Source organism: Rattus rattus, chromosome 4 (assembly GCF_011064425.1).
Source record: "Rattus rattus isolate New Zealand chromosome 4, Rrattus_CSIRO_v1, whole genome shotgun sequence".
NCBI classification, from domain to species: Eukaryota; Metazoa; Chordata; class Mammalia; order Rodentia; family Muridae; genus Rattus; species Rattus rattus.
This window is the reverse complement of record NC_046157.1, coordinates 159,514,313-159,539,867: the sequence shown is the minus strand read 5'-3', so window position 1 is coordinate 159,539,867 and position 25,555 is coordinate 159,514,313. Positions and strand designations below refer to the sequence as shown.

General features: G+C 38.6%; 2 protein-coding genes across 5 annotated transcripts in view; one reads left to right on the top strand and one right to left on the bottom strand.

Annotated features, from left to right (window-relative positions):
- The window catches only part of Gigyf2 (GRB10 interacting GYF protein 2), a 125,435-nt gene that overhangs the window by 42,393 nt on the left and 57,487 nt on the right, over positions 1-25,555 (bottom strand). For all 4 annotated transcript variants that reach the window (XM_032901560.1, XM_032901557.1, XM_032901556.1 and 1 more), the window contains 3 exons: positions 3,724-3,903; positions 314-531; positions 59-221 (listed from right to left, as the gene is read on the bottom strand). In XM_032901560.1, coding sequence (XP_032757451.1) covers positions 59-221; positions 314-531; positions 3,724-3,903 — 561 coding nt within the window. The remainder of the gene's footprint in view (positions 1-58; positions 222-313; positions 532-3,723; positions 3,904-25,555) is intronic.
- Positions 13,311-21,433, top strand: Kcnj13 (potassium inwardly rectifying channel subfamily J member 13). Its single transcript, XM_032901561.1, has 3 exons — positions 13,311-13,411; positions 18,223-18,698; positions 20,735-21,433. The coding sequence occupies exons 2-3, from the start codon at positions 18,239-18,241 to the stop codon at positions 21,355-21,357; spliced, it is 1,083 nt and encodes a 360-aa protein (XP_032757452.1). The 5' UTR covers positions 13,311-13,411; positions 18,223-18,238; the 3' UTR covers positions 21,358-21,433.

The window sequence follows — 25,555 nt, the reverse complement described above, 5'->3', positions numbered from 1 at the left end:
AAATGAATTCAGGAAGGTTTCTGTTTAAGGTGTGCAAGAAGACAAAAATGACTCTTACCAGTCCCTGCTCTGTCTGTCTTCTCCCCATCTCTCCGGTTTGTCTTATCCGGTTCTTTGGCCTCTTCATTATGGCTGCTGTCAGAGTCAGAGCGCTCCTCTCCTTCCTCCACAGGCCTGAAGTCCATTTCCTGCTCTTCAGGAATAGGTTCTTTCTGCACTTTCTGTATCAAGAAAATAAAGCCAAAGTTTAATAGCATATGTGGCTTTGGGGAGAGGTCAGTACCTGTCATGGTGTGTAAAACAGATTTCTTACTTTCAGAGAGAGGAATGCTCCAGATGAGTCAAACGTGCCCATTTCTTCTTCAGCATCCTCTAAACACCATTCTGGCAAGCTATCCCTGTCGTCGTCTATGCTCCCACTGCCAGAGCGCACCCTTCGGTAGCCCCGCTCATCATCTCGATCTCGAAAGTCAAACTCAAACCTCCGGCGGCGTTCCATGTGTTCCCGCCAGCCTGTAGAACGAGGGCCATCTGAGTTGAGGAGGACAGAAACCTTAGGAAAGGTTTATGATAGTATTGGAAAAAGAAAATCATAGAAAAAAATGAAGATGGCTGTGAGCTGTAATGGCCAATCCCCTGAAGAGAGAGCACAGGGCACGCGCTGAGCTCAAGGCTCAGAGCACTCACTGTGAGTTAAGTGACGGCTGTATTTACTGTCACAGTACCAGGGCAAGCTACAAAGTTGAGCTATACAAGATAAACTTGGAACAAAGCATGCTGAAAGAATACTTGGAATAATCAGGCAAGCTATGAGCACCGATTAATTACTTGTGTGGCCTAGTCCTAGGCAAGAGCACTCTCTGGCTGTCTTTCTTTCTACACTGAAGTTTATGCCTTTTCTTTGGTAAGTATTAAAGCAGTTGCTTTCTTCCCACTCTATGAATTATACCAGCTCCCTGTGTTAACTCACAGTCAAACTTAGCTTTCACTTACAATTCTGATGGACAACAAAAAAAAATCATGAAATTGCATCACTGGTGGAATATGATATAAGAGATTTTATATGGCAAATCTCCTAACTTCTGACAACAAAAGTAGCTGTAGCAGTGGCAAAGCAGAGCGCTCAGTTCTGCATTCCCTGCCGCTTTCCCACAGGAATAAGTTTCCTCCCCTTCCACCTTCCTCAGCTCTTACTTCTTTCTTCCTAACATCCCCAGGGGCATTCCTAAATCCACCCCAGCATACTATTTACCAAATCTATTTTCCAACAGAAAAAGATGCCTGCTCATTTTTCAGAAGTGTCTTCTGAAAGGAAAAGGGAAGTTCTTGCTACATCTGCCCAACCCACGTCCAAAAGAGTCATAAAAAAGAAAAATGGTTTTAACCTATATAAGTCTTCTAGTTTTGACTCTCACTCTGTTAAAAGATACAAGAAAGAAATGAGGCCAAAGTGAAATGCTCTTATTCCTGAGGTGAAATTTGCTAAAACTATCAATCTAAAAAATACTGTGGAAAACACTGAGTTGCCAAATACAGACAAAAACTTACAATGTTCAAAAAAAGACAGAACCTCCGATAAGTAAAGCACTTACTCCCTGCAGAGAACCCAGAGTTTTACATACACCTTGTTTCAATGTAAGCCTAGAGTCATTACTCAGGAGTCTTCATGATCAAATGTTGGGTCCCACCGCTATCATCTTTTCAGTCTAAGTATGCACACAGATAGGAATCTATCCTTCTAGGCACTCAGCTCCTGTTTCCCTCTTACTGAGTTTCCTAAGTTCATCTCCCAGAGTGGAGGCTTCCCTGTTCTCTGAGCCCTATCTCTAGCTATATCCAGCTGTGAGCCCTGCTTTAATAAAACTACAGCCTGTAAGTTATCTGACCAAGAATTAGTACAATTCTGCTCAGAAAACTAAATGTAGCAAGCGAGGCAGACAACTCATTGAAACTAACACAGCTTTATAGGCTACAGATCTAGAAAAAAGTGAGGGTTTTTCATTGGATAAATCAGTCTATACTATTGTATTTAGAATTTTTATTCCAAATCTAATAAAAGGCTTACTGTAACCTAAAAGGTAGAAGTTAACCTGTCACACCTGAGTCATCAGACGAGACATTAAATATGCCAGGCTCAAAAGCAAACTGTATGCTTACAAATTAAAAAAAAAATTAAAAAAAGGACAAAAGTTTTTTTTCCTAGATCTATTTTATCTTTATTCCCTAAAATATCTTTTAAAAATACATGAGAAGGGGAGCAGGAATGGATTGTGAAGCTGACAGAAAAACTAATATGAAAGACAAAATAGAGGAGAAAAATTCAGAAAAGATGAGGAAAACACCATGTGAAATTCTAAGCTGTTGGGAGTACAACAGCAGAAGATAGCATTGAAGCTGACCTAATTCCCTTTACCAGCATCAGCATCACACACGAGGGCCCAGAAGCAGTAGTCACCTTCCAAAACATTCACCTTGTTTGTTTTTGACTAGCTGGAATTTCTCTTCTCCTTCAGCCCAGATTCTGTCCATTCTTCACTGAATGCTTGTTGGGAACATGAGTCTACAACCCTTCTCCTTACAGGCAACCTCAGCACAAATGCCACAGTGCTTGAGGAGAATTATGACATGTAGTTGCCTAGGATACAGACTAAGGAGAACTGCCCAGATCCTATGATATAAACAATGCCCACTCATGACAAAAAAAAAACCCGCCTAAGATGCAGCTCTGAAGAACTGGTATAATCATCAGGTTTTTTATCTAAAGGTTAATTTCATAATGCCTCTATCTACGTACCACTTGACAACAAACTAAACGCTTGCTACTGTATCACTAGGTTAGAGGTTTGCCTAACAACTTGACTGTAAAAAAAAGGCAAATCCTTACATTGATGTATAGCACTCACTACTACCCACTACCAAGGTAAGCTTCCCTGGCACAGAGCTAATGTTACTATGCTTCACAGGGCAGACACACATCTCTGTCTGTGTGACTAACACAATTCAAGCTCCAGACATCTGAGCATCATGAGGATGGAAGCGGCGGGTCAGAAGAAAAGGAGCTTCACAAAGCGTCAGTGTATTCCATTATTAGCATAGCTAATGCCCAAGAATGGTTTGAAACATTGAGTCCAAAACAACTTAGAAATTTACTAATCATTACTATTCTTGTTCTCTTTTCTAAGGTCAGGAGGACAAAAGAATAAACTTGTGATTATTTCTGACCTGAGTTTATTCTTCAAATAAACCCTCCCGCCCAAAAAAAAGAAAAAAAAAAAAAGATCATTTTTTAAGTCAGGAAAAATGGAAGAATAATTCTTTCTTGTTCAGGAAAAATACCCATGAAGACAACACACATGTAATTATACATTTACATCTATAAGTTTATTTTTTAAATGCCCTATTAAGTTTGAAAGAATGCTACAGATAGATTAAAAGATTAAGAGGTAGACAAACTGAATGACTTCCCTCATGTTTGCAGATGCAGGCAGGTGCTTCCTATTAAACCATACTATTTGCCTCAGGAAAACAGAAAAGTGATTTCAATCAACTGAGTAGATGTGTTGGAGAACTGTTCTCTTGAAATGTTTTCGTAGTAATAAGATTGGGCTGTGACAGCATAAATGATTTCTTTTTTAAAAACTATTTTCCTTTTCTATTAAATCCCAAACATTTTTGCATGGTCTCTTTTCGGTTCCTTTGTGCGTTATACAAGACAACTCTTACCAGGACTGTGAGGCCGCCACCTCTCTCCATCCCTTCTTGATCCAGCTAATCGCCAACCTCCATCTTCATCTTCTCCATTTTGTTCCTCTCTAAAGATTCGCCAGTTTTCACTTTCTGACCGTATAAATTCATGCTTTCTCCCCACAGACGTTGGTCCACTTTCCTCAAAATTTGGTCTCCCTATAAACAAGATAAGAAAATATGGTGAGTTAACATAAGCTCTTACCAGTGAAAATTTTGGAAAACGATTAATACTTCAAACTCCTACCCTATTGTTCCTTTCAATGTTCAAAAAGTATTAATTGACTATACATATGCAAATTATATTATTTCTTATAGGTGAATGCTCAAAGACCGGGCAATTATTTTTTAGACAGAAATAATAGGAGCAATTTTAAAGGGCATATAGTGAAGAGCTAGAGAGATGGATCACAGGTTAGAGCACTGGCTGCTCTTGTGGAGAATCCTGGTTCTGCTCCCAAACACACACAGCAGCTCAAAACCCTCTTCAGACCTCTGAAGGCACCAGGAATGCATGTGGTGCACACACGCACATGTAAGCAAAACAGGCACACACATAAAATAGTAAAATAAATCATTTACCCAAAAAGTCATATAATTAATACTCAACCAGTCTTCCATCTACATAAGAACTCTAAGAGACTTAGTCCCCAGAACTATTAAGAATCATCATTAGTTTCTTTTAAAATCTTCCAAAAACTTCCTATGTGTACACTTGAATATGTACATATAACTACTACACACATATACCCTGAAGATGTTATAACATACTGTTTTGAACTAGTGCTATTTTCAAATAGTGCATCTTGTCAATCTTCCCCTATCATAATATACCTTTTTTAAAATGACATTTTTTATTACATGACTACCTTAATTTACTTAACCAACTAGCATGAATGACTTTCCAACATTGTGGAATGTATTTCACATGGAATAGAATTTCAATCAACCATTTATTTAAAAAAACAAAAAACCTGGAAACTCAAAAGTGAAAGCTGTGCCTTGTAAGGCTGCACTTACTCAGCAATGTAGGAATATGACAAATTGAATTTTGGGCAGAATTCAAAGCTATGTTGTTTAAAAATGCCTTAAGAGCTATATAACTGGTTTGAAAAATTGTAGGTAAAGAAAACGAAACTGGCACTTTAAAAGATAATTCTCAATTACGCAAAAATTATTTTGCACTGTATATGCTAGCATGTATCTCCCAACATCGTACCAATCTCGAATCAGTTAACTGAAGACACTGACACGCTCAGTCGGCAACAGTTACAGTTACAGCTCTCTCAGTGACATCATTTCAATTAAACCAGAATAAAAGTTTTAAAGAAAAAAATAATCCAATGAGAAAATCCTTGTTTCTAGTTACCTTATAATTACATTTTATACATACTAAAATTTAACACACTGTTTGTTCACCCAGTTTTTAGAATGTTGGGAGGTATCATTCTACTAAATAATAAAATACCTTAGGACCAGCATGGCTAGATGGATCAGTGGATAAAGACACTTTTCATCAAACCTGACAACCTGAGTTCGACTCCGGAGACCCAAACGGTGGGAAAGTAGAGAACTAACTGATTTCCACAAGTTGTCATTCTGACTTCCACACACATGTACACAGACATCTACAGAGATACAGACAGACAGACAGACAGACAGACAGACAGACAGACACACACACACAGTGGGGAGGACAGGAGGTATGGAGAAAGGCAGAGACAGACAGACAGACTTGAAATGTAATTTTAAAAACCTCTTAGAAGAGAGTAAGGTCATCATCTAGGAAAGTCACCACTCTCTCTTTGCTGTGGTCAGCAGCATCCAGGACAACCTCCCACCCCCAAGTAAGCCCTAGCTGCTGATGTTCATCAAATACTTTTCTGTTAAAGGTGAATTGAACTCACTGCCAAAAAATAGGATATACCTGAAATAATAAATCTTTCCATTCTGAAGTTGTTTTGGATTGTTTTATTTTGTGTTTTTGAAGACAGGGTCTCACTAGGTAACCCTAGGTGGTCTGGAAGTCACTATGTAGACCAGGCTAGTCAGCCTCTGCCTTTGTGAGTATAGAGATTAAAGCCATGTATCACCATGCCTAGATATGAAATCTAAAATTTAAAAGCCATCTGTTATTAAGCACCTTGGAATCATTCTCTAAAGGAAGCCAGCTACCACAGGATATCTAAGGTGAGTTCACATTACAAAGCCTTGAGCCTCTTCATTTCCATAAATTTAAGATAGAAACTGGTTCCAATCCCAAAAGAACTTTAAAATGACCAAAGAGTTAGGCAGACAATTTTACTGCTGTTCCATGAGACACTAGAGCCCCAGCCATGTTGCCAATAAATGAAGTTACTTCTTGCCTACAGAGGCAGAGAAATAAACATCTGTCATTCATTCAGGGCATGGTAGCACAAACCAGTCCATCATCCCAGCTTTCAGGAGGTAGTGGAAGGTGGATCACATAAAGAGTCTGAAACCAGCCTGGGGTAAGACCTTAATTCACAAGTCAGCTAAATTCTAGGGTCCTCTTATTACACAAAGACAGAAGAAACTATAACTGATTTAATCTTCCAATCTGAGAACATTGAGGCTCAGTACATAACCTACGGGAATTGTCTAGAATCACATAACATTATTAAATAGCATAGCAGAACTCAAATGTTAATGTCCTGATCACTCAACAGAAATCTATAGCACACTGAGTCAAAGTTACAGATCCAAGTGTGGACACAAGCTTTCCTTGCACTACAAGAGTTCCCAGGCTCTCCTTCTTAGATTAAGAGAGGTCAATACTTTTTACAAAGCATTGTTTGCTACACAGCTTCATGAAAAGTCTAGCTATCCTTACAAAAGAAAGCTTAAGAAAAAAACCTTTAATGTATCCAAATCTGAAAACAATGAGGGATTAATTTACCCTGTCACAAATGCTACAGGGCTGAGAGAGCACAGTGCTAATCGCAAATGGCAAACCTAACAGAGCCACTCACGTTTATCATCTGCTTTTCTGCAGGGAGCCTTTGAGCAGTGAACATGTGAAAGTAGGCAATAGGCAATGTACCACTAATGCACAATGCAGGACTCAAATACCAACCACAGCTTTTCCTAGTAAAAAATATTAGATCTACTGATTAAATAAAAATTAAAGCCACTAAAATACAAATAATTCAATAATCTTAAACTGGAAGGTCTACCAAAAAGTTCAAGGCAACCCAAGCTACACTATACAGTGAGAAGAGAATAGAGCAAGAGAGCAAGCAGGGGGTTAGGATTTAGCTCAGTGGTAGAGTGCTTGCCTAGCAAGCGCAAGGCCCTGTTGGGTCCCCAGCTCGAAAAAAGAAAAAAAAAAAAAGAGAGAGAGAGAGAGCAAGCAGGAGAACATTAAGAGAGCGCATGTGAGAACATACAAGTTGAAAGGAGCAGAGCAAGTCCATACACACACACACACACACACACACACACACACACACACACACACACACACACACACACACACACACACACACTCCCCCTCCCTCCTTCCACCCTGGCTTCATTACAGTTAGCCCAGGTAACCTCCTGCTTTTGCTTTGCAATGGCTGGGTAGAGGCCATAGCCACACAGCATGAGTAAAACAGTCACTGAAATCTACATTTCAACTGCTTTAAAGCCCCAGTTTTTATTTCTGAAAGCAAATATTTCTCTGTAATTATGCATCTCCTAGTACTGTCAACAGGTCAGACACTTCTCATCTGAGGGGAGTAGGTTTGACATGAAGCAGCCTGAATGTACATGAACAAAAGCAAATCAGTATCAGAGTACAAATAAATTGTAGTTACTGGTGGCTGAATTAGTACAAATCTACTGTACTTTTTCACATGTCAAATATTCATATGAACAACAGCAATAGGAATGTTTCAATTATGAATTATTGGTAAACCAAGGAAACCCAGAATGACAACAGTCCCTACAATCCCACACCCAACCTTTAGGACCCAGACGTTTTCAGGGGGGAAAAGGTGAAAAGACTAATGGATGTGTAAACTGACTTCACTCTTTCCTGATCTCCTCTTCAAAAAAAAAAATAAAATAAAGCCTTGTTAAGTGTGGCATTTTTTTTTTTTTTTTTTTTTTTTTTTTTTCGAGCTGGGGACCGAACCCAGGGCCTTGGCATTCCTAGGCAAGCGGCACCACTGAGCTAAATCCCCAACCCCAAGTGTGGCATTCTTAAGTGGACACATGACGACTGTGTGCTTCAATGAGTTTTCATCAGCAATTGTACAAAATCAACACCTTAGTTCAAAAAAAGAAAAATCAAAAATAGCTCTCAAAAATGTCCACATATGCCCTCCCATCAGGTCTTTCAAATCTATACATCTTCCTCATTTCTTAATTCTGCCCTTTTGAATCATCTCTAAAATGTATTTGGTAGTGGGGTGCACACATACATCAAGATCCACATGTGGAGGTCAAAGGACAACTTGGTGAAGCCGCTTCTTTCCTTCCATCGTCACTGACTTCTGGGGATTCAGTTTGGGTCAACAGGCTAGCGCAGCGAGCACCATTGCCCAACTGAGCTCTACTGCCAGCCCTGATCTTCATGTGAATGGAGTATTATTTATGTCTGAAAAATGGCTTTTTCTTTTGCACTGATGTACAAGATCTCACTCTATAAGTAGTTAGTTGTGATGTATTGCTTTTAAACTGTTGACATTTAGGTTGTTTTTTGCTTTTTGCTATTATGAACTGTACATTTATGAGCATTCTTACACACAAATTTCGGTGAACAAGTAAATATTTCTTTAGGGATGCATAATATTCAGCTTTTGTGATTACTATCATATATTTTCCCCTCAAAAAATGCTATTTCTTTGTCACCTGTCTTATTCAAACCTTGGGTAAAAAAGAACATGACGCCTCTTCCATAAACAAACTTAATTAGGCAGACAGGATTCCAAAGACGCGCTTGAACACAGCACCTGCCCTCGAGGCCGCAGACCAGAGATACACATGGAAATAAAGGACCTGATACATTATCGTTGATACAATGCACTGATATACTTCACCTGATCGTCTTAATAACCACAGGAGATTAGGTTAAACCTCACATCACTATTGTTCCTGTGTGGAAAGGGATACCTGTGGGGTGGCTTCCCAAGATCACATAGCTGAGTCATGAATCAGAAATAGAGCCTCGGCCTGCAGCCTCCTAACCCATCTCTACTGCATTTCTCACAACTAAGCCCACTGGAAGCAGCCAGAAATTCTAGTAAAACTGAAACTGGAAGAGGAAGATCTAGGATTTAAAAGCCTGCCAAGCTCCAGAAGGACTACAAACGGTACAACTTAGGGGCAGCTTGTCAGCATCTGCAGGCAGAACTAAGCTTATTTCAGTATTTCCTGAGAAATAATTTTTAAATGTATATTAATAAAAAAAATTTGGTTAGAACTCTTTTAATAGAAAGGTTTTGTTCTAGAAATTAATTTAAGATGAAAAATATGGCTTCAAACAAATATCAAAATTATATTTACAATTGCTATAAAACTAAAAAACTGACACTAAATGAAGAACTGCACTAATAGTTTGGAATCTGCTGTAATCTAATTACAGTAGGTACCTGGTTGTATCAATTCGGGTCGGTGGTGGAAATACCAGAGGTTCACTTGTACAACTTAGTTTTAAAAGAATTATAAACTTGTGTTTTATTTTTCTGTTTGTTTTGTTTCATTTTCAGGACAGGGTTTCTCTTTGTATCCCAGGCTGACCTGGAACTCAAAAGATTTACCTGCCTCTCTCTGTCTTCAGAATGCTGGGATTGAAGGCATGAGCCACCATGCCTGGTAGATTTGTGTATTCTTGATGAAACTTAAATGACAAACATCAAAGTTATTCACAGGCAGTTTAAAAGATGCTATCTTATGTTTTTTTCTGTGCCTAACAATTGTAGTGTTCTATGATGGCCAGGGCCACAGTGAGGGCCACCCACATGGGTCCTTCTCAGCACTCAGACTCCTCTCTGTAATATAGAAGCACTAGAACAGTTGAGTAAAGAAGCACTCTGGTTAACTTCTTTTTAAAACTTAATTTATATACAAAGTGATTTAAAAGTGAATCTAAATCATGGCTGAAAACAGTACAGGTTCCTAGCCAGAGAGACTGGGAAGACTACAGCAGGTCAGAATTTTCTTTGAAAAAATATCTCAAGCAATAGGAATATGCCCCCAGCCTTAAGCCCTCATGCTTGCTGTCTGCTGGTACACACCTAGAATACCTGGGGAAGGCAGTCACCAAGGAAGTTTAAACACACCAGCCTGGAAAGAGAGACTAGGAAAGCCAGCTATTCCCAAGCTACAGTCAAGGAAGGGTGAGCTCAGGGCTGAGAGTCCCTAGACTGGAAGCACGCTGTGACCAAGGACGCTTTGCTTTTCAGGGCAAGCAGTTTAAGGCTTACAGAATCTTAATAGGGTCTATGATCTTCAAAAGAGAAAGAAAGAAAGAGAGAGGGAGGGGGGAGGGAGGGAGGGAGGAGGGGGGAGGGGGGAGGAAGGAAACAAACCAATTAAATTTTTTTTCTGTTCAATAAAGCAAATAGGACATTTTATCAGAAAACTGTATTAGCTACAGAATATTTTACACTCTATGTCTTAGTTGCCTAAGGCATATAAAGCTGTTAAAATACATTTGTAGCATATTGTGTACAAGTAGTATCCCCAATGACAGAATATACTTGTTTCTCCCTTAATGTATTAACACAGAATAGGAGTCTTCTACAAATGAGATTAAAACTGAGTGCTAGCTTCTGCCTAGTCTGACTGGGTGGACTTCCTAAGGAGAAGGAGAAGGGCACCTGTGTGCATGTTTGACTCACAGCCAAAAATGGTGTTTATGGAAAACTTCAGATGGAGCCCAGAGGCACTCAGCCAACAAAATCTACAGCTGTGAAACTTGGAGCTTACAAGGACCCAATCTCCAAAAGCAAAAGCGGAATTATGGGACAGACTTTGAAGCTTGTTTATGTGCAAATTTTTGTAGCAAGTAACTTTATATTTCTCTATTAAATAGTGAAAGGGAACCCCATCCAAGTGTGGCCACTTACTTACCCTTGCTCTCAATAGTTACTTGTAAATACAATTCCAGAGTGGTGGAAAGAGGAGTTGAAAGTCTACCCTTAGGAGTCTCTAAACTTCTGCAGCCTAACCTCTGCTCAGCTGGTGAGCAGTCCTGAAAACACAGCCGCTTCTGGCTGGACAACAACTAGGGAAGCTGCAGCATGTAAGAATGTCTCTGAAAAAGTACCTCAAGCAATGGGCACATGTCCTTGTCCCCACAGCCCTTATACTCACAATGTACTGACAGCACACCCAGAAGCTGTCAGAACTAGAAAGAGTCTAGGTATCTTTAACACAGTTAAGAATACTGTGGCGGCCAGTCAGGCAGACTTGATGGGAGAATAGGCAAGACACTACACTATAAGGTCAACAAATCCTTTGTCATTTTAAAGAAAACTATAGTGTATTTCTAGATTGTATACTGAAATACTTCAGCTAAAATAGGAATTAATACCTTTAGGGACAGAGATTTGGATCTAATAAAGACTAATTTACTTGTATATGGCACCTGGTGTAATCATTATGATTTTTAATAAAAAGCAAATCATCAATGGGACAGTAGCATTTATGTCATACACAGAAGATGCTTCAGATCCAACTCCAACTCCTCACTATGACATACCTACTGTGTGTTTCAGGATGACGGTGCTGTATCCTCTATGCCATTATCAATGTCACCTCAGCCAAGCTGATAGCGCCAACTTAAAAGACTGCCGTAGGATGCTGTGCTCCAGAGTCAAAGTATAACATCCACAGCCAGCCATCAGTGATCATCACTGTCCATGACAGGCCTTCAAGTTGGAAGCATTCCAGAATCAGGAATACCACACAAAGCCACTGTGTGGGTGCATGGCTGGGTATGTGTAGGTAAACTTAACAGTATCCTTAACTTACTGTATCATTTTTGTGTCCAAACAGTTTAAAATAGAGTACATTATTGAAAAAGTCTAGTCTACAGGCTCAGTATTAGGGAGGCTGATGCAGGGGGATTTACACTCAAAGCCACAGTAAACTATACAGTAGAAATGCCTCTTTGTAAGGTGGCAGTGGGGATGGGGCAGTGTCCTAAGTTGAATGACAAGCTTTTGTTTGACCTACTATGCATAACAGTGGAAGAAGATACACTAACATGCTTCTGCTTTTGGGGAAGAAATATTCCTCTACTTGCTCTAGTGCCTTTGCTATTTCACTTAGGTGTTTTCCTCCATCAGCCAGCTAGAAAATGACACAAATTCCTACTTGCACACACAGAATAAGTCTTACACACCAATCTCACCTTGATTACCCTCCATCCCTGGTTCTAAAGGTCAAAGTTACTAGTGCTGTGTCTAAACTTGTATTGAAATGTCTGGCATTAATAAAACAAAGAAAGAAGGAATTAATGTATTTTTTAACTTGTGAAGGGAAGGAAAGGAATCCACAAAGTCGGATTTCCCTTCCTAAGTAGCATTAGATTGGTCTACATTCATAACTTTCCCAGCAGGCCTTTCCAAGCTTTTACTTCAAACAAACAGTGTCTTTGTTTTCCAGATCCTCTTATGTGTAACATTTGATCAAAGTTTTAAAACTGGCAGCTAACAGAAGAGATGGAAATACTGCTCACTAGGCATTACACAAGGCCATACTTTTCAGCTCATGTGGAGGCTGCTACAAGCTGGACTGCTGACATTTTCTAGGTAAATACAATTTCAGTACTGAGTTACAGATCATGTACCCTGAATACTGTTTTATTCTACTTCATCACACATACCAAGACGAGACCCCTAAGGATCACTAAAGCAAGCCTTAAGAAAATCCTTTGCTTTTTTCACCAGGATTCACCTTAAAGAGAATTACAAAGCATCAAGCAAACATATTCCTAGTCAAGCCTACTACACAACTTTGATACCGAACAAAGACCAAAGTTCTTCCTTTGCAATTAAGAAGGGGGGGAGGTACTGTTTCAGGTAACTAAATGACCTATACCTACTATCGTAGTCATACTGATGAGGTGGGAATCTGATAAGAAAACCAGAAAAATCAACTCATCAATTATGCCTAAACATCCTTATCCAACTAAATCCCCCCTTCAAGAAATGGTGGAAAAAAGATTAGTGAAAGAGATATCTCACACTTTAACACGCAATATAAGGAGAGAGGGCTGAAAGGAAATCTTGCAGGGAATTTTATCCCTTTGAACTTTCAAATAAACTCTTAAATAAGATTATGCAAACTTACTAAAAACCGGTCCTGATTAGAGGGAAAAAATGCACCCCTTCTCCACGTCAGTTCTAGAGGCTTTCTCCAGAGTTGTTAAGGTTTGTGTTGGGTAAAGAAAGACCTCCTAACAAACCAGCATTCTTTTCCACATGATCAGAGCTAATTGGCCCCCCTGCAGACTAAGTGACCAATCACATCAGCTTCAGCTGAAACCAGCCCTCACGGACATTATAAACACAGGAATGTAAGCTGCAAAGCCAGTCCAAGACGAGAACCTACAAACGACACTGCAGGTTAAAACTACCTGGCCAAAAAGACAAGAGTCTGCTAGCTTCCTTAAGACCTTCCTTGGTAGGCTGATCCCACAAAAGAACTGGTGAGTACTTAAGTAACTTTCACTCTTACTCTTTCCTTTAGGGGAACAAGCAAGGAAGCTGACAGCTGATAGGAACAGAGCTAGATTGTTTCCAAGAGAGCTTTACAACAGACATTACCTAGATAGTCAGAGCTAAGGTTTGTTCTTTTCCTTAAATTTTAGAATTGGCCAACAGCCATGCTGAAAACATTAGTGAAAGGTTGGCTCTCATTTGTTTTAGTAAATACATACCAATTCTTTGTTATAATGTGTAAATGTAGGAGAAGACCTTAAATAAAAATTCAGTGGCTTTAAAAAAGAATGTGTGGGGTTTGTTGTTGTTGTTTGTATGGAACTAGAAAAACCTCGAAATAAGCATATGGAAATAAATGCCAAAAGAAAATTATTATGTTTTAATTTTCTTAATCTTCAAGAGATATGTATCCTAATTTAAATTTTCTTTTTAAGCAGGGGGTTATTACTAGCATAGATTCTGTATATAAGAAAATAAAATATGAACTACTCTCTGAGCTTACATAATGGGGTTAATACTCACATTGTTTGCCCTAATTATAGAGGCCAGGAAAGGTGCTTATGAGACTTTCAACACAGCCTTTAAAATGTTTGCATAAGGCATGAACAAACACTGTATTCATTTAGCATTTCTAAGTGCAGCCTCTATCTTAACTGTGGGAACATGAATTACAGCACTCCTCTAGAAGCACAGCAACAGAAAACTAACTTTAAGGGCTACCATCTAATGAACAGAGCAACATTGTTATTTTGATGATTAATGAAGCTATCAAACTACCATTTTTAAAATAAGTACCTTTCCCATCAAACAATCTATAAATTTATAAATATTTTACAGCCCCCACATAGATACACACATAAATTTTCCACTTGTCTATTCTACTTCCTGCTATGACCAGTTCATGAAAATCACACAAAAATCTAAATCTAGACAAATCCATTCCAAATGCACTCATAGTTAAATATAGCGCATACCTGTAACCCTAGGACTTGGGAGATACAAGCAGCAACATTTGTTCAAAGACATCTAGCTATAAATGCTGACTTTGAGACCAACCTGGACTGTATGAGACCAAACTAAGAAAGAGAGGGGTGAGGAAAGGGAGGAGGGAAGGAAGTGGTTATGCATTCATGTGCTTGTGATAATGTAAAGTTACTTGAAAATATGTGTACCCATTAGACACATCTGAAGAGGAAGGGAAAAAAAATCCTATAAACATTAGGCAACAACAATAAAAAAAAATTAAGGCCAGATAAGCAGACATAAAATTATACTGAAACCATCCTATAGAACACAGTTGAGAAATTAGGCATAAACTTACAAAGTGGCAGGTAGTGTTTCTGGAACCGTATTATTTGACCTCCCTTTAAACCACATTCTTTGTTTTAAATACCTGGCCAAGGGGACATGGGAGCTTGTCCAAAATGAGAGAGCTATGTACACACAGTCAGTGTCCTCAGGCCAGGCCAGGCCAGGCTCCTATCCTTATGCACTACACAACAGTGACTGACTACATGAATGTACAGGGCAATCCACTAAGAAGCAACATTTTACTTCTCTCAACCTCTTGCCAAAATGATCCCATCGAAAGTCAACAATGTTTCATGGGGGAAAAACAAAACCAAAAATGTTTCACTGTTTTGATACTGGCCTTTTGACTTCCCTGCCAATGGCTTTTTCCATGTTATTTAGTTGCTGGAGGGAGGAAAAAACGAAATTGTAGAGAGCCTGGACAAACACTGCTACAAAACCCATAGATAACCAACAGCAGTCATAAAAAGACCCAAGTGAAAATAATTAGCGTTGAAGGCACAGTGTGTGTGTAGAAAGGCTCTCCTTCTAGTGTGGGGTTAAACAGCAGTGAGACTGAAGCAAGGGGGAGCTTGCTTTTGCTTCTGTGAGTGGGGAACACTTACTGTATTCCACTAGGACATTGGCTCCAAAGTCTGCACCTAATAAGTATTCCTGAAGAACCAATACTCCCTAGGCAGTCCTGCTTCTCTGGCTGTTTTGCTTTTGCTTTCTGAGACCTGCTCTCACCATGTAGCCTTGCCTGGCCTAGAGTTTACTGAGCAGATGAGACTGGGAGATCCTCCTGCCCCTGCCTCCGGAGTTCAGGAATTAAAGGCAGGTGCTGCCACCCCTAGCCTCTGTTGTAGTTCTTGAACACAGCATTGCTCACAAAGGCTAACCAGAATCAAATGCTTTGGGTTTTAGCACTAATTCTAGACTTGGGTATGCTTGGGAATAATACTCAGAAACTGCTAATTTTATCTCAGAAAATTTGTCTCACTTTCATTTTGAAATGGGAATGGCATAAATAGGTATTACTGTAAGTTAAGCATTATCAGCAAAACAAAGCAAGTAATACTGTTTACCCTATTCAAGGTATTGACTTTTAGCCTCCCTTGAATTTGGAATGATGCCTAGCACAAGATAAATAACATCTATCAGCTACTATTACAAATCATTCCCACCACAACGACCATGCATAAACTGGCATGGTTTAAGTTAATTACCTGAGTGACAGGAGTAAAAAGAGCATCTACTAAAAGTGCTAGAAACTAGCAAAGACTAGCTTTAGAGTACAGTACACTGTGAATGCTGAATATACAGCTTCTTGTAGAAAAAATTAAAAGTATACTAACTGATTTTGCTGTGGTTAGCCAGACCATAATAATCCACAGCTCCCAAGCCCTCATGTCATATGCACAGCACCTTGCCTTCTATACACTTCAGTGGTTCCATATGAAAAATGGAATCTCTGTGCACAGGGAAAGATAGGTGAACAGTATCAAAGTATCTTGCACCGAGTCTACAAAGGTTCTGTGATTGTTTCTAAGAGGAAAGAGATCTTTTAAAATATTTTAAGAATCTAACAAAATAAGGAGCATTAAATATGGGCTGAGGTGTGGCTCACTTGTCAGCACTCGCCAAACAAAAAAATACACCCAATGACTATGACAACTCAGTAGGGCAGTAAGTAATACAACATGAACAGTTTTGTTTTTTAAAGTCTATCACATGAAACTGAAATGCCCATCTGATCTAAATTGGAGAACTATCCAGTATTCAATCAGCTCTAGCTCAAATCTGAGGAAAATATGAAAGAATGTCCCGGGTACCATCACCAAGGATTGCAACAGTCTCAGGACAAAAGGGAAAGCCATACATACCAAATCCCCTAACACAGAAAAACAGTCTACAAAATCCCAGAGTCTCAGACGGACTAACCCATCAAACGGAGCAACCTCACACAACCTTCTTAGGTATCATGCAACATGAAGAAAGCAGCAAGATATGATAGCAATTAGTTGTAATTGTCTTTAGAGAGGACTGAGGCAGGAGAATCCAGAGTTCACCAGCCTAAACATGAAAGGAAACAAAAATAGGGGAGTGGGGTTGCAAGAGGGGAGCACAAGTGGGTATGCGACATTCTCAAGGTAATCTACTTTGGAAGAAGCACCCTTAATAAAAACAAGGCCATGGTTTTTATTACCTTTTTTTATTACCTTTATCACAGGTAATAAGTAACTTGTTCCTGAGAGTCATGATACAAAAGTCTTGATATATATATATATATATATATATATATATATATTATCATGTCCAAGGTTGGTCATACAGTACATATTGATAACATAGAGAAAGCCTAACCCTTCATGAAAACTGTTCACAAGAAACTGATTAAACTAATATCTTTTCAAATTTGTCATCTGATCTCTTAATGTTTATTTTTGCCTTTTAAGTTCTTAAAATTACTTCTTTTGGTTTACTTATTCTCAAAGCTACTGTCTTTCAAAGCTGGAAGGAGGGCTCAGTACAAGAGCATTCACCTAGCATGCACAAGGACCCAGGGTCCATTCCTAGCACCAGGGGCAAGTGGTATTATCTAGATACACGTAGCTGGAATGTCTTTTATTGGTGTGCAAGGGTTATACTAGGGTTGAAGCAACGGCCTTATATATGTTAGGGAAGAACTTTACCAGGAATTCCTTGCATTGCCAAGATTTGATATGAACAAAGGTGTGTGCTCCACAGCTGTCCATTCATCAGCCAGGATAGAAATAATATAGAATATATCCATGATGGCAAAATAATACAACATTTTCACAAGGTTTTAAATAGGCTAATTCTAAGGAATACATTATTCTTGGGCCACTGAGATGTGGCTTAGTGGGTAGAGGTGATTGTTATTAACTCTGATGACTGGAGTTTCCACTATAAAGTCTAACTTGAAAACACACGCAGATCTGGGGACCTGGATCAATGTAGGTGCTTGCCTAGCATGCTCAAGGCCCAGAGCTCTGGGTTCAAACACCAACAACTGCAGGAAAACAAAGTATTTGTAGATAGTTAATGCTAACTTTCCAAATGATTTTTACTTATTTATAAAGTAAAATACTAATGTTTTTAAAACTAGTCTTTTTAATTATCATCATTCATGGATATTAGCAAATTTTTAAAATTTGTTATTTAGAAATAATATAGTCAACTCAATAAATACTTAAGGCCTAAATTTGTACAAAAACAACATGTAGGTTGTTTTTAAAAGCACAAATTATAAACCTCACCCTCTGGAATTCTAAAATATATTTAGAAAACAAAGTATTAAATGGTGTTTTTACAGTCAATCAATGAAAGTGTAAAAAATATCCTAAAGTAATACATAACTAGTAAACAAATGACTTGACCAGTAATTGCCCTCTCATGTAAACACTGTAAGAAAGCTTCATAACTCATGAATGCTAGCTAACTCTCAATTAGTTAAGGATTAACTATTTCACTCTTGTTTCAGAGAAACACAGCCTGAGATGGACAGCAGGAATTGTAAAGTTAATGCTCCTCTCCTAAGTCAAAGATACCGGAGGATGGTCACAAAAGATGGCCACAGCACACTTCAAATGGATGGTGCTCAAAGAGGTCTTGTGTATCTTCGGGATGCATGGGGAATCCTAATGGACATGCGCTGGCGCTGGATGATGCTGGTCTTTTCTGCTTCTTTCGTTGTCCACTGGCTTGTTTTTGCAATCCTCTGGTATGCTGTAGCTGAGATGAATGGTGATCTGGAAATAGACCACGACGTCCCGCCTGAAAACCACACTATCTGTGTGAAGCACATCACCAGTTTCACAGCTGCGTTCTCCTTCTCTCTGGAGACACAACTTACAATCGGCTATGGCACCATGTTCCCCAGTGGGGACTGTCCAAGTGCAATCGCCTTACTTGCCATACAAATGCTCCTAGGCCTCATGCTAGAGGCCTTTATCACAGGTAATTATTTGTTTTTAAATACTACAAACCTTTTATAAAGTATTTAGTTGGCTAAGACAAAACTGTTTATATTGTTATAAGTAATTTATTTGTATTATTATAAGCAGGTGATGCCAAAGAAAGAAATGAAACAATCTAGGGACAAACAATAGAAATATAAAGAATTTTGGAACTACATAAGAAAAAAGATCATATGCCATTAACTTACAGGAATATACTTTGCGAAAATAGTAACAAAAACCATAAAAGTCAGTTCACACAGAAGTTATTTTGCTGAATATGTGAGTAAGGAAATTAAATGCAAATTTTAAGCCACGTTACCTGATATACATCTGGCTTTTTGTTTATAATTTATTTTATGTGAATTGGTGTTCTGCCTACACATATGTCTGGGTGAGGGTGTGAGCTGGCATGTGGGTACTGGGAATGAACTCAGGTCCTCTGGAAAATCAGTCAGTGATCCCAACTGCTGAGCCATTTCACTAGCTCACTTTTTATCTTTCTTCTTATGGTAAAACCTTCTACTTGGAGATCATCTATTCAACATGTACTCAATACAAGGAAACCCATAGCAACACATTCAGCGCCATCTTTTAAAGTTACAGACACACACATAATGTGAATATGGACATAAATATTTATTTATATTTCTGGTAACATATAGTACTCCATAGGATTGGTTTTTATGTAACACACACAATTAAAAAAATACATACTAATCGACTAATTGAAGATAAGCACTGAGCATCATAAAAGATGACCCAAGGCGCTACCAAATGGCTCTGCATCCTGTAACAAATCACTTAACTTCATAAGAATGTCCACATTGGCTCTGTTCTTAAATTTAAGATAACCTATATATTTAGATGGGAACATGTTTAAATTTGTGTGCTAACACCTAACTAAATTTGCCATTTATTTCAATTATGAAGTTATACATAAATATATATATGATATGCATATTAAATTTTATAGATTAGATAAATGGATTTACTGATGAACAAATGACAAATAAACTGAGAGGATAGATTGATATCCTCACATTGCCTGTACCATAAGCACTTACAATGTAAGTATGGGATTTGTACAAACAATTCAGTGATTAAGAGCACTTGCTGCTCTTTTATAGTGGACCTGGCCCTATATGTATTGAGTTTAAAGTATTCTGTTCAAAAAAACAAAAACAAAAACAAATTTCAATGGTTTTTAATTTAGGTGCCTTTGTGGCAAAGATTGCACAGCCAAAAAATAGTTTTCTTAATCCGATTCACAGACTTAGCAGCTGTAGCTCACAAAGATGGCAAACCTAATCTTATCTCCCAAAACACATGTGGCAGCTTACAATAACACCTTTTTCTGGCCTCCTCAGGCACTGGACACACATACACACACACACATATACATTCAAGCAAAACATCATACACATAAAGTAATTTTAAAAGACTATGATTGTTATAACGATTGCCATATGCCTCACCAGCCTGCCAACAGGCTCTGTGCCACAAGAATGGCTAGGAAACCCTCATCTACATCTTGGGGTGGGACACCAGTGTATACTTAAAAGATACACTGAATCAACTTACAGCCACTTTCCCCAAAAACTAGCCTTCTAGAAGTTTCAGAGTTAACAATTCTTTCCTGCCTCACTCCTTTTTGCATCCTCTGCTCTTATAACCACCCTCCTCTCAATGTACTCTTCATTCCAACCTGAGTTTCACAGCAGGAGTCACGCTCAGTTCTTGAACTTTGTAACTTACAAGATAATGTTTTACATTTCTTCATAACAAATCAAATTTTTCTTACCCATTTTGAAATCATGGGGGTTTTTTTTTTGTTTGTTTCTTGGTTCTTAACAGAATGAACACACACACTTTTAAAGTACCCTAAATTACAATAGGATAAATTTCTTACTCAGTGGATGTGAGAAATATTTAACTACTTGACAGACTCTTCTCATTCAGAAAATGTATTGAGATTTAAAGTATTCTGTTCAAAAAAACAAAAACAAAAACAAATTTCAATGGTTTTTAATTTAGGTGCCTTTGTGGCGAAGATTGCACGGCCAAAAAATAGAGCTTTCTCAATCCGATTCACAGACTTAGCAGTTGTAGCTCACAAAGATGGCAAACCTAATCTTATCTTCCAAGTGGCCAACACCCGGCCCAGCCCTCTGACCAGCGTTCGAGTCTCTGCTGTACTCTATCAGGAAAGAGAAAATGGTGAACTCTACCAGACCAGTGTGGACTTCCACCTTGATGGCATCAGTTCTGAGGAATGTCCATTCTTCATCTTCCCGCTAACCTATTATCATACTATCACACCATCAAGTCCTCTAGCTACCCTGCTCCAGCATGAGACTCCTTCACACTTTGAATTAGTTGTGTTCCTCTCAGCAATGCAAGAAGGCACTGGGGAAATCTGCCAAAGGAGGACATCCTACCTACCCTCTGAGATCATGTTACATCACCGATTTGCAGCTCTAATGACTCGAGGTTCCAAAGGTGAGTATCAAGTCAAGATGGAGAATTTTGACAAGACTGTTCCTGAACATCCAACTCCTGTGGTCTCTAAGAGTCCACATAGGACTGACCTAGATATTCATATCAATGGACAAAGCATTGACAATTTTCAGATTGCTGAAACAGGGCTGACAGAATAAGACTCATCTACATCATCCTACTTCTTAATGTATTAAATATATGCAGCCAGCTATGCAGCTATTTTCCTTTACTGTATTTCATGTTTCCTGGTTCTCAATGCTGATTATATCATAGTAATCATGTCGATGCCCACAAAAGAAAAAGAAAAAGAAAAAAAAGGCAAAGCTAACTATATACATCCCCAAAAAACAAAACAGTCTAGTTACCTAATTTATATCAGAGGTAATCTGTTCTTGTCAATCTGATAAGTATCCATGCTAGCAAATCTGCAAAGATGTAGGCATGGTAACAGAAGGGAAGATAAAATGGACAGTGATGGCATACAGTTGGACTCTAAGAAAAATCACCTCTCATTTTCATCTGTAAACTCAGTCTACTTTCAAACCTAGCTCCCTGGGTGGAAAAGCTGATTTCACAATATTTAGTGAACATCCTTGTACAACTTTTATTTTTTCAAGACAACAAACATCATTCCTTTAATTCTTTAAACTACAAAACTAGGGTAAGTATTATCTCCTCAATTTCTAACAGCTAGAAATAAAAGTACAAAAGAAAAGTAACAATATCGATGTTTAGATAATCCCCAAAGCATTTGAATACAACACCCAAACACACATGTATGTGCAGTTATGTATTTGTGGTAAATATTCAGAACAAATAAGAAAAGCTCTGGCCCAGATAGAACTTGTAGGGTAGTATTTCTGGTAAGGAGATGCAAAACTGTATGTTTCTAATATGTTAAAGTCTGACTTGCAGAACACTCAAGTAGTAATCCAAAAGCTCATCCCTTCGTCATTTGAACTGCTTCCACCCTGAGTAAAAGATTGTCTTCATACTCGTGACCCATTCAATGGCATAGAAGTCCTACAAACTTTCTAAATACAAATATGTATTTACGTTTTTATAAATCAAGGGCTTAATTAAATATATAACTCAACTGGGAAAAATCTCCAATAGATAAAGCAAAAAATTAGGTAACAAAGTATTTTCAAACCCAAATTCCTGTTTCCAACATCAAATAGCTCTTTCTATAAACACAAATGCGTGTTTATTCACCAGTGGGAGGCTGGACTGGAGGATCTCTATTATTTCATTCCAAGTCTAATATTCCATGAAAACTATGCTTTCTCTGCCTGCTTTTATTTTATATATACTAAGATGAACCCCTTTTTATATCCAGCTTAAAATACTTCTCTAAATAATTTTCATTTGAATTAAAACTCTGAGCCGATCTGTCCTTTAGCAAAACAAAAACAAAACAAAAAAATTATACTATCAAGTTTCAAAGAGATCTGCATGGTTTCTCTTCCATTTCCCTTATTTGGAATTAAATGGGAAAAGTAACAGATTAACTTTCACTGCAGTAGATGAGCCGGTCACAATCATCTTGAAATATAGACTATATAACAGTAAATATAAAAAATCATATATAACAGGGAGTCACATTTTTCTACTCAAAAAAAGCAAACAAATCTAGACAGAAAGAAAACAACGACGACTGACGACAACAACAACAACAACAACATTGGAGTGCCCTACGAATGGTAATGGCAGAAGACTATTAAGAACAGAGAACCTTCCCCAGCTCCGGAAAAAAAACAAAAAAACAGAGAACCTATTTACTATAAAGTGTGACTGTATATAAATGAAGCATACACTCTTCCATGACAGGCAGACCAACTTAAGACTGCTGATAAAGAGCAGAGATTCCTATGAATAAGATTAACCCGAACTGTGAAAATAAACTGTATGTGAGACTCCTCTGAATGCTCCTTCCTAAAGAACACTTACACAGCTTTCAAATTTAAAAGCTGTCTTGAGGAGACAGTGAACAAATACATTAAGAGTCTTGAAATGCAATTAAGTCAGATAAATATGCTTCGACAGTTACTAGTTAGACAAAATGTGACATCTGAAAATTAAGTACAACTTCCTCACCACACACCAAAAACAACTTTCTAGTTGGTAGGGGCTGGAGAGATGGTGCTGTGGTTAAGAGCTGCTCTTTCAGAGGGCCCTAATTTGATTCCCAGTATCCAAATGGCAGTTCACAACTGGTTCTTTAATTCCAGTTTCAGGAGATCTGATGTCCTCTCTGGCCTCTGCAGGCACTAGGCACATATATGTTGCACAGAAATTCATGCAGGCAAAACATTCATATACATGAAATAAAAATTTTTACAAGAAATATAATTGAAGATCATTGTTCAAAACCAAAAAGATTCTGGGAGTATTGTCTGTAATTCTTTCATTTATTTCAAAGAATCATAGTTCCTAGGATTAAGTTTACTGCAGAGAGACCATTAACCCCTCAGGAATATAAAATATAAATGGAAGAAAGGAAGAAATCATTAAGAACTAATATACTCAACACGGAAGACCACTCAACAACCAAAGTTACTCTTGGAAGCCATTAGCAACGCATGACAGTTTTAACAAACTGAAAACAGGCAGTTACCAAAAATCTTCAGCTTAGATTTATGCTTGAAAAGTATACACTACTAGACGCCAGGAAAAAAACCTGTAACAACAAAATGAGTGTCTATCTCCAAGTGCTGCTCACCAAATGCATACTGTACCTTGCAGTTCAGCCCGAGAGGCATCCATGTGGTGGATTCTCAGGGAGTGCTGTGCTACTTCCAGAGACCTCACACAGAGATCCACAGTGTGTCATACTGGGTTGGCTGAGCCTACTCATGTCATGAGCATTACTGTTTAATGATCATTTTCACTGCACTCTCTCACAGAGCATACTACAAGGTGATCACAGGAACTATCTCTCCTCTACAGCAATCAATTACTTCTGAATAGGACTTATAAATTTAAAGACACAGGGCTTTTCCCACTGATGTTCACAGGAGTAACTCTTACCCAGATGTTTGTACTTTTACCCATTTATCTTCACAAAGAAAGCCAGCACATGTGCTAGGTCTGCAGCTCAGACCTAGAGCACTATCCTAGTCTTCACAAGATCTTAAGGTCTGATTTCATCCCACTTCCCACCCAACCACCACATCAAAATAAATAAATAAACATTTTTAAGAAATAAATAGCATGACCTTTCTAAAGGAACAAATTGAGGCTGGGAAGATGACTCAGAGGGTATGAGCACCTGCTACATGAGCACAGGGACCTGAGTTCAAATCCTACAATCTATGTGAAAAAGCAAGCAATATCTCCATGTACCTACCTGTAGGCATGACAAAGAACAGGACAAGAAGATTCTAGGAAATTGTCTGCTAGCCAGCCTAACCACAACAACTGCAGGCTCAGGGACGAACTCTGTCTCAGAGTTCTTATGGATTCACCTTTTCTTTTTTGTTGTTGTGTTGGGGGAAGACCAGGCTAGACCTGGACTTAAAGGTGATCTGTCAGCCTCTTTTTCCCCAAATGCTATGATTAAATGCATTAACACCACACCTACTTGGGACTCACCATATCAAAGACATGCACATAGAGTACTACAAAATATCTTTACTGTTTAAAATAAAGGCAAGTGAGGAAAACTAATTAGATTCAATATGATAATGCCAGAGAAAACAGTGAGACTCTGCACAAACAACAAAGCTAATCTCACCAAGAGAACACATCACTTCCCCAAGCCTCCCAACAATCTCAGAAACTGTTACATCATCTTAAGAATGCCAGGCAGTGGTGTGCCCACCTTTAATCCCAGTGCTTGGGAGGCATAAGCAGGCCGATCTCTGTAAATTCAAAGCCAGCCTGGTCTACAGAGTTAGTTCCAGGACAGTCAGGGCTACATAGAGAAATCCTGTCTTCAGAACCAATGGCATTAGTTAATTAATTAAAAAGAATGTGTTTAACACATACTTGAACCCACTGTTCAGATTTTGAAACTCAGCAGGTCAAGTCTTATTTCTTGGTCAAATTTGTAAGCCAATATTTGTAGTGACCATGCAAATCCTTCTCCTAGTTCTGCCCTGCCCACAGTTTTGTCTATCTGAAGACCCACGCCTTTTAATGCAATCACCACCAGCACAAAGGCTTCATATGCCAAAGTCTCCAACTGTGAACCATGACCCTTTCTTTCACTCAAGACGTGACCCCAAAAGCGAGCCCAAAGCTCAGGCTATGTAATAGCACTAAGAGTAATGGGGGTTGGGTATTTGTTGGAGACATGACTCGCTTGCTACTCTTGCAGCATGCCAGTTTTCCCAGTACCCACATCACACTGCT

Excerpts from the sequence above, each read along its gene's own strand:
- Kcnj13 (XM_032901561.1), top strand. The coding sequence starts at position 18,239 with ATGGACAGCAGGAATTGTAAAGTTAATGCTCCTCTCCTAAGTCAAAGA. Across the intron at positions 18,699-20,734 it reads GCTAGAGGCCTTTATCACAG|GTGCCTTTGTGGCGAAGATT; the intron begins GTAATTATTTGT and ends TTTTTAATTTAG.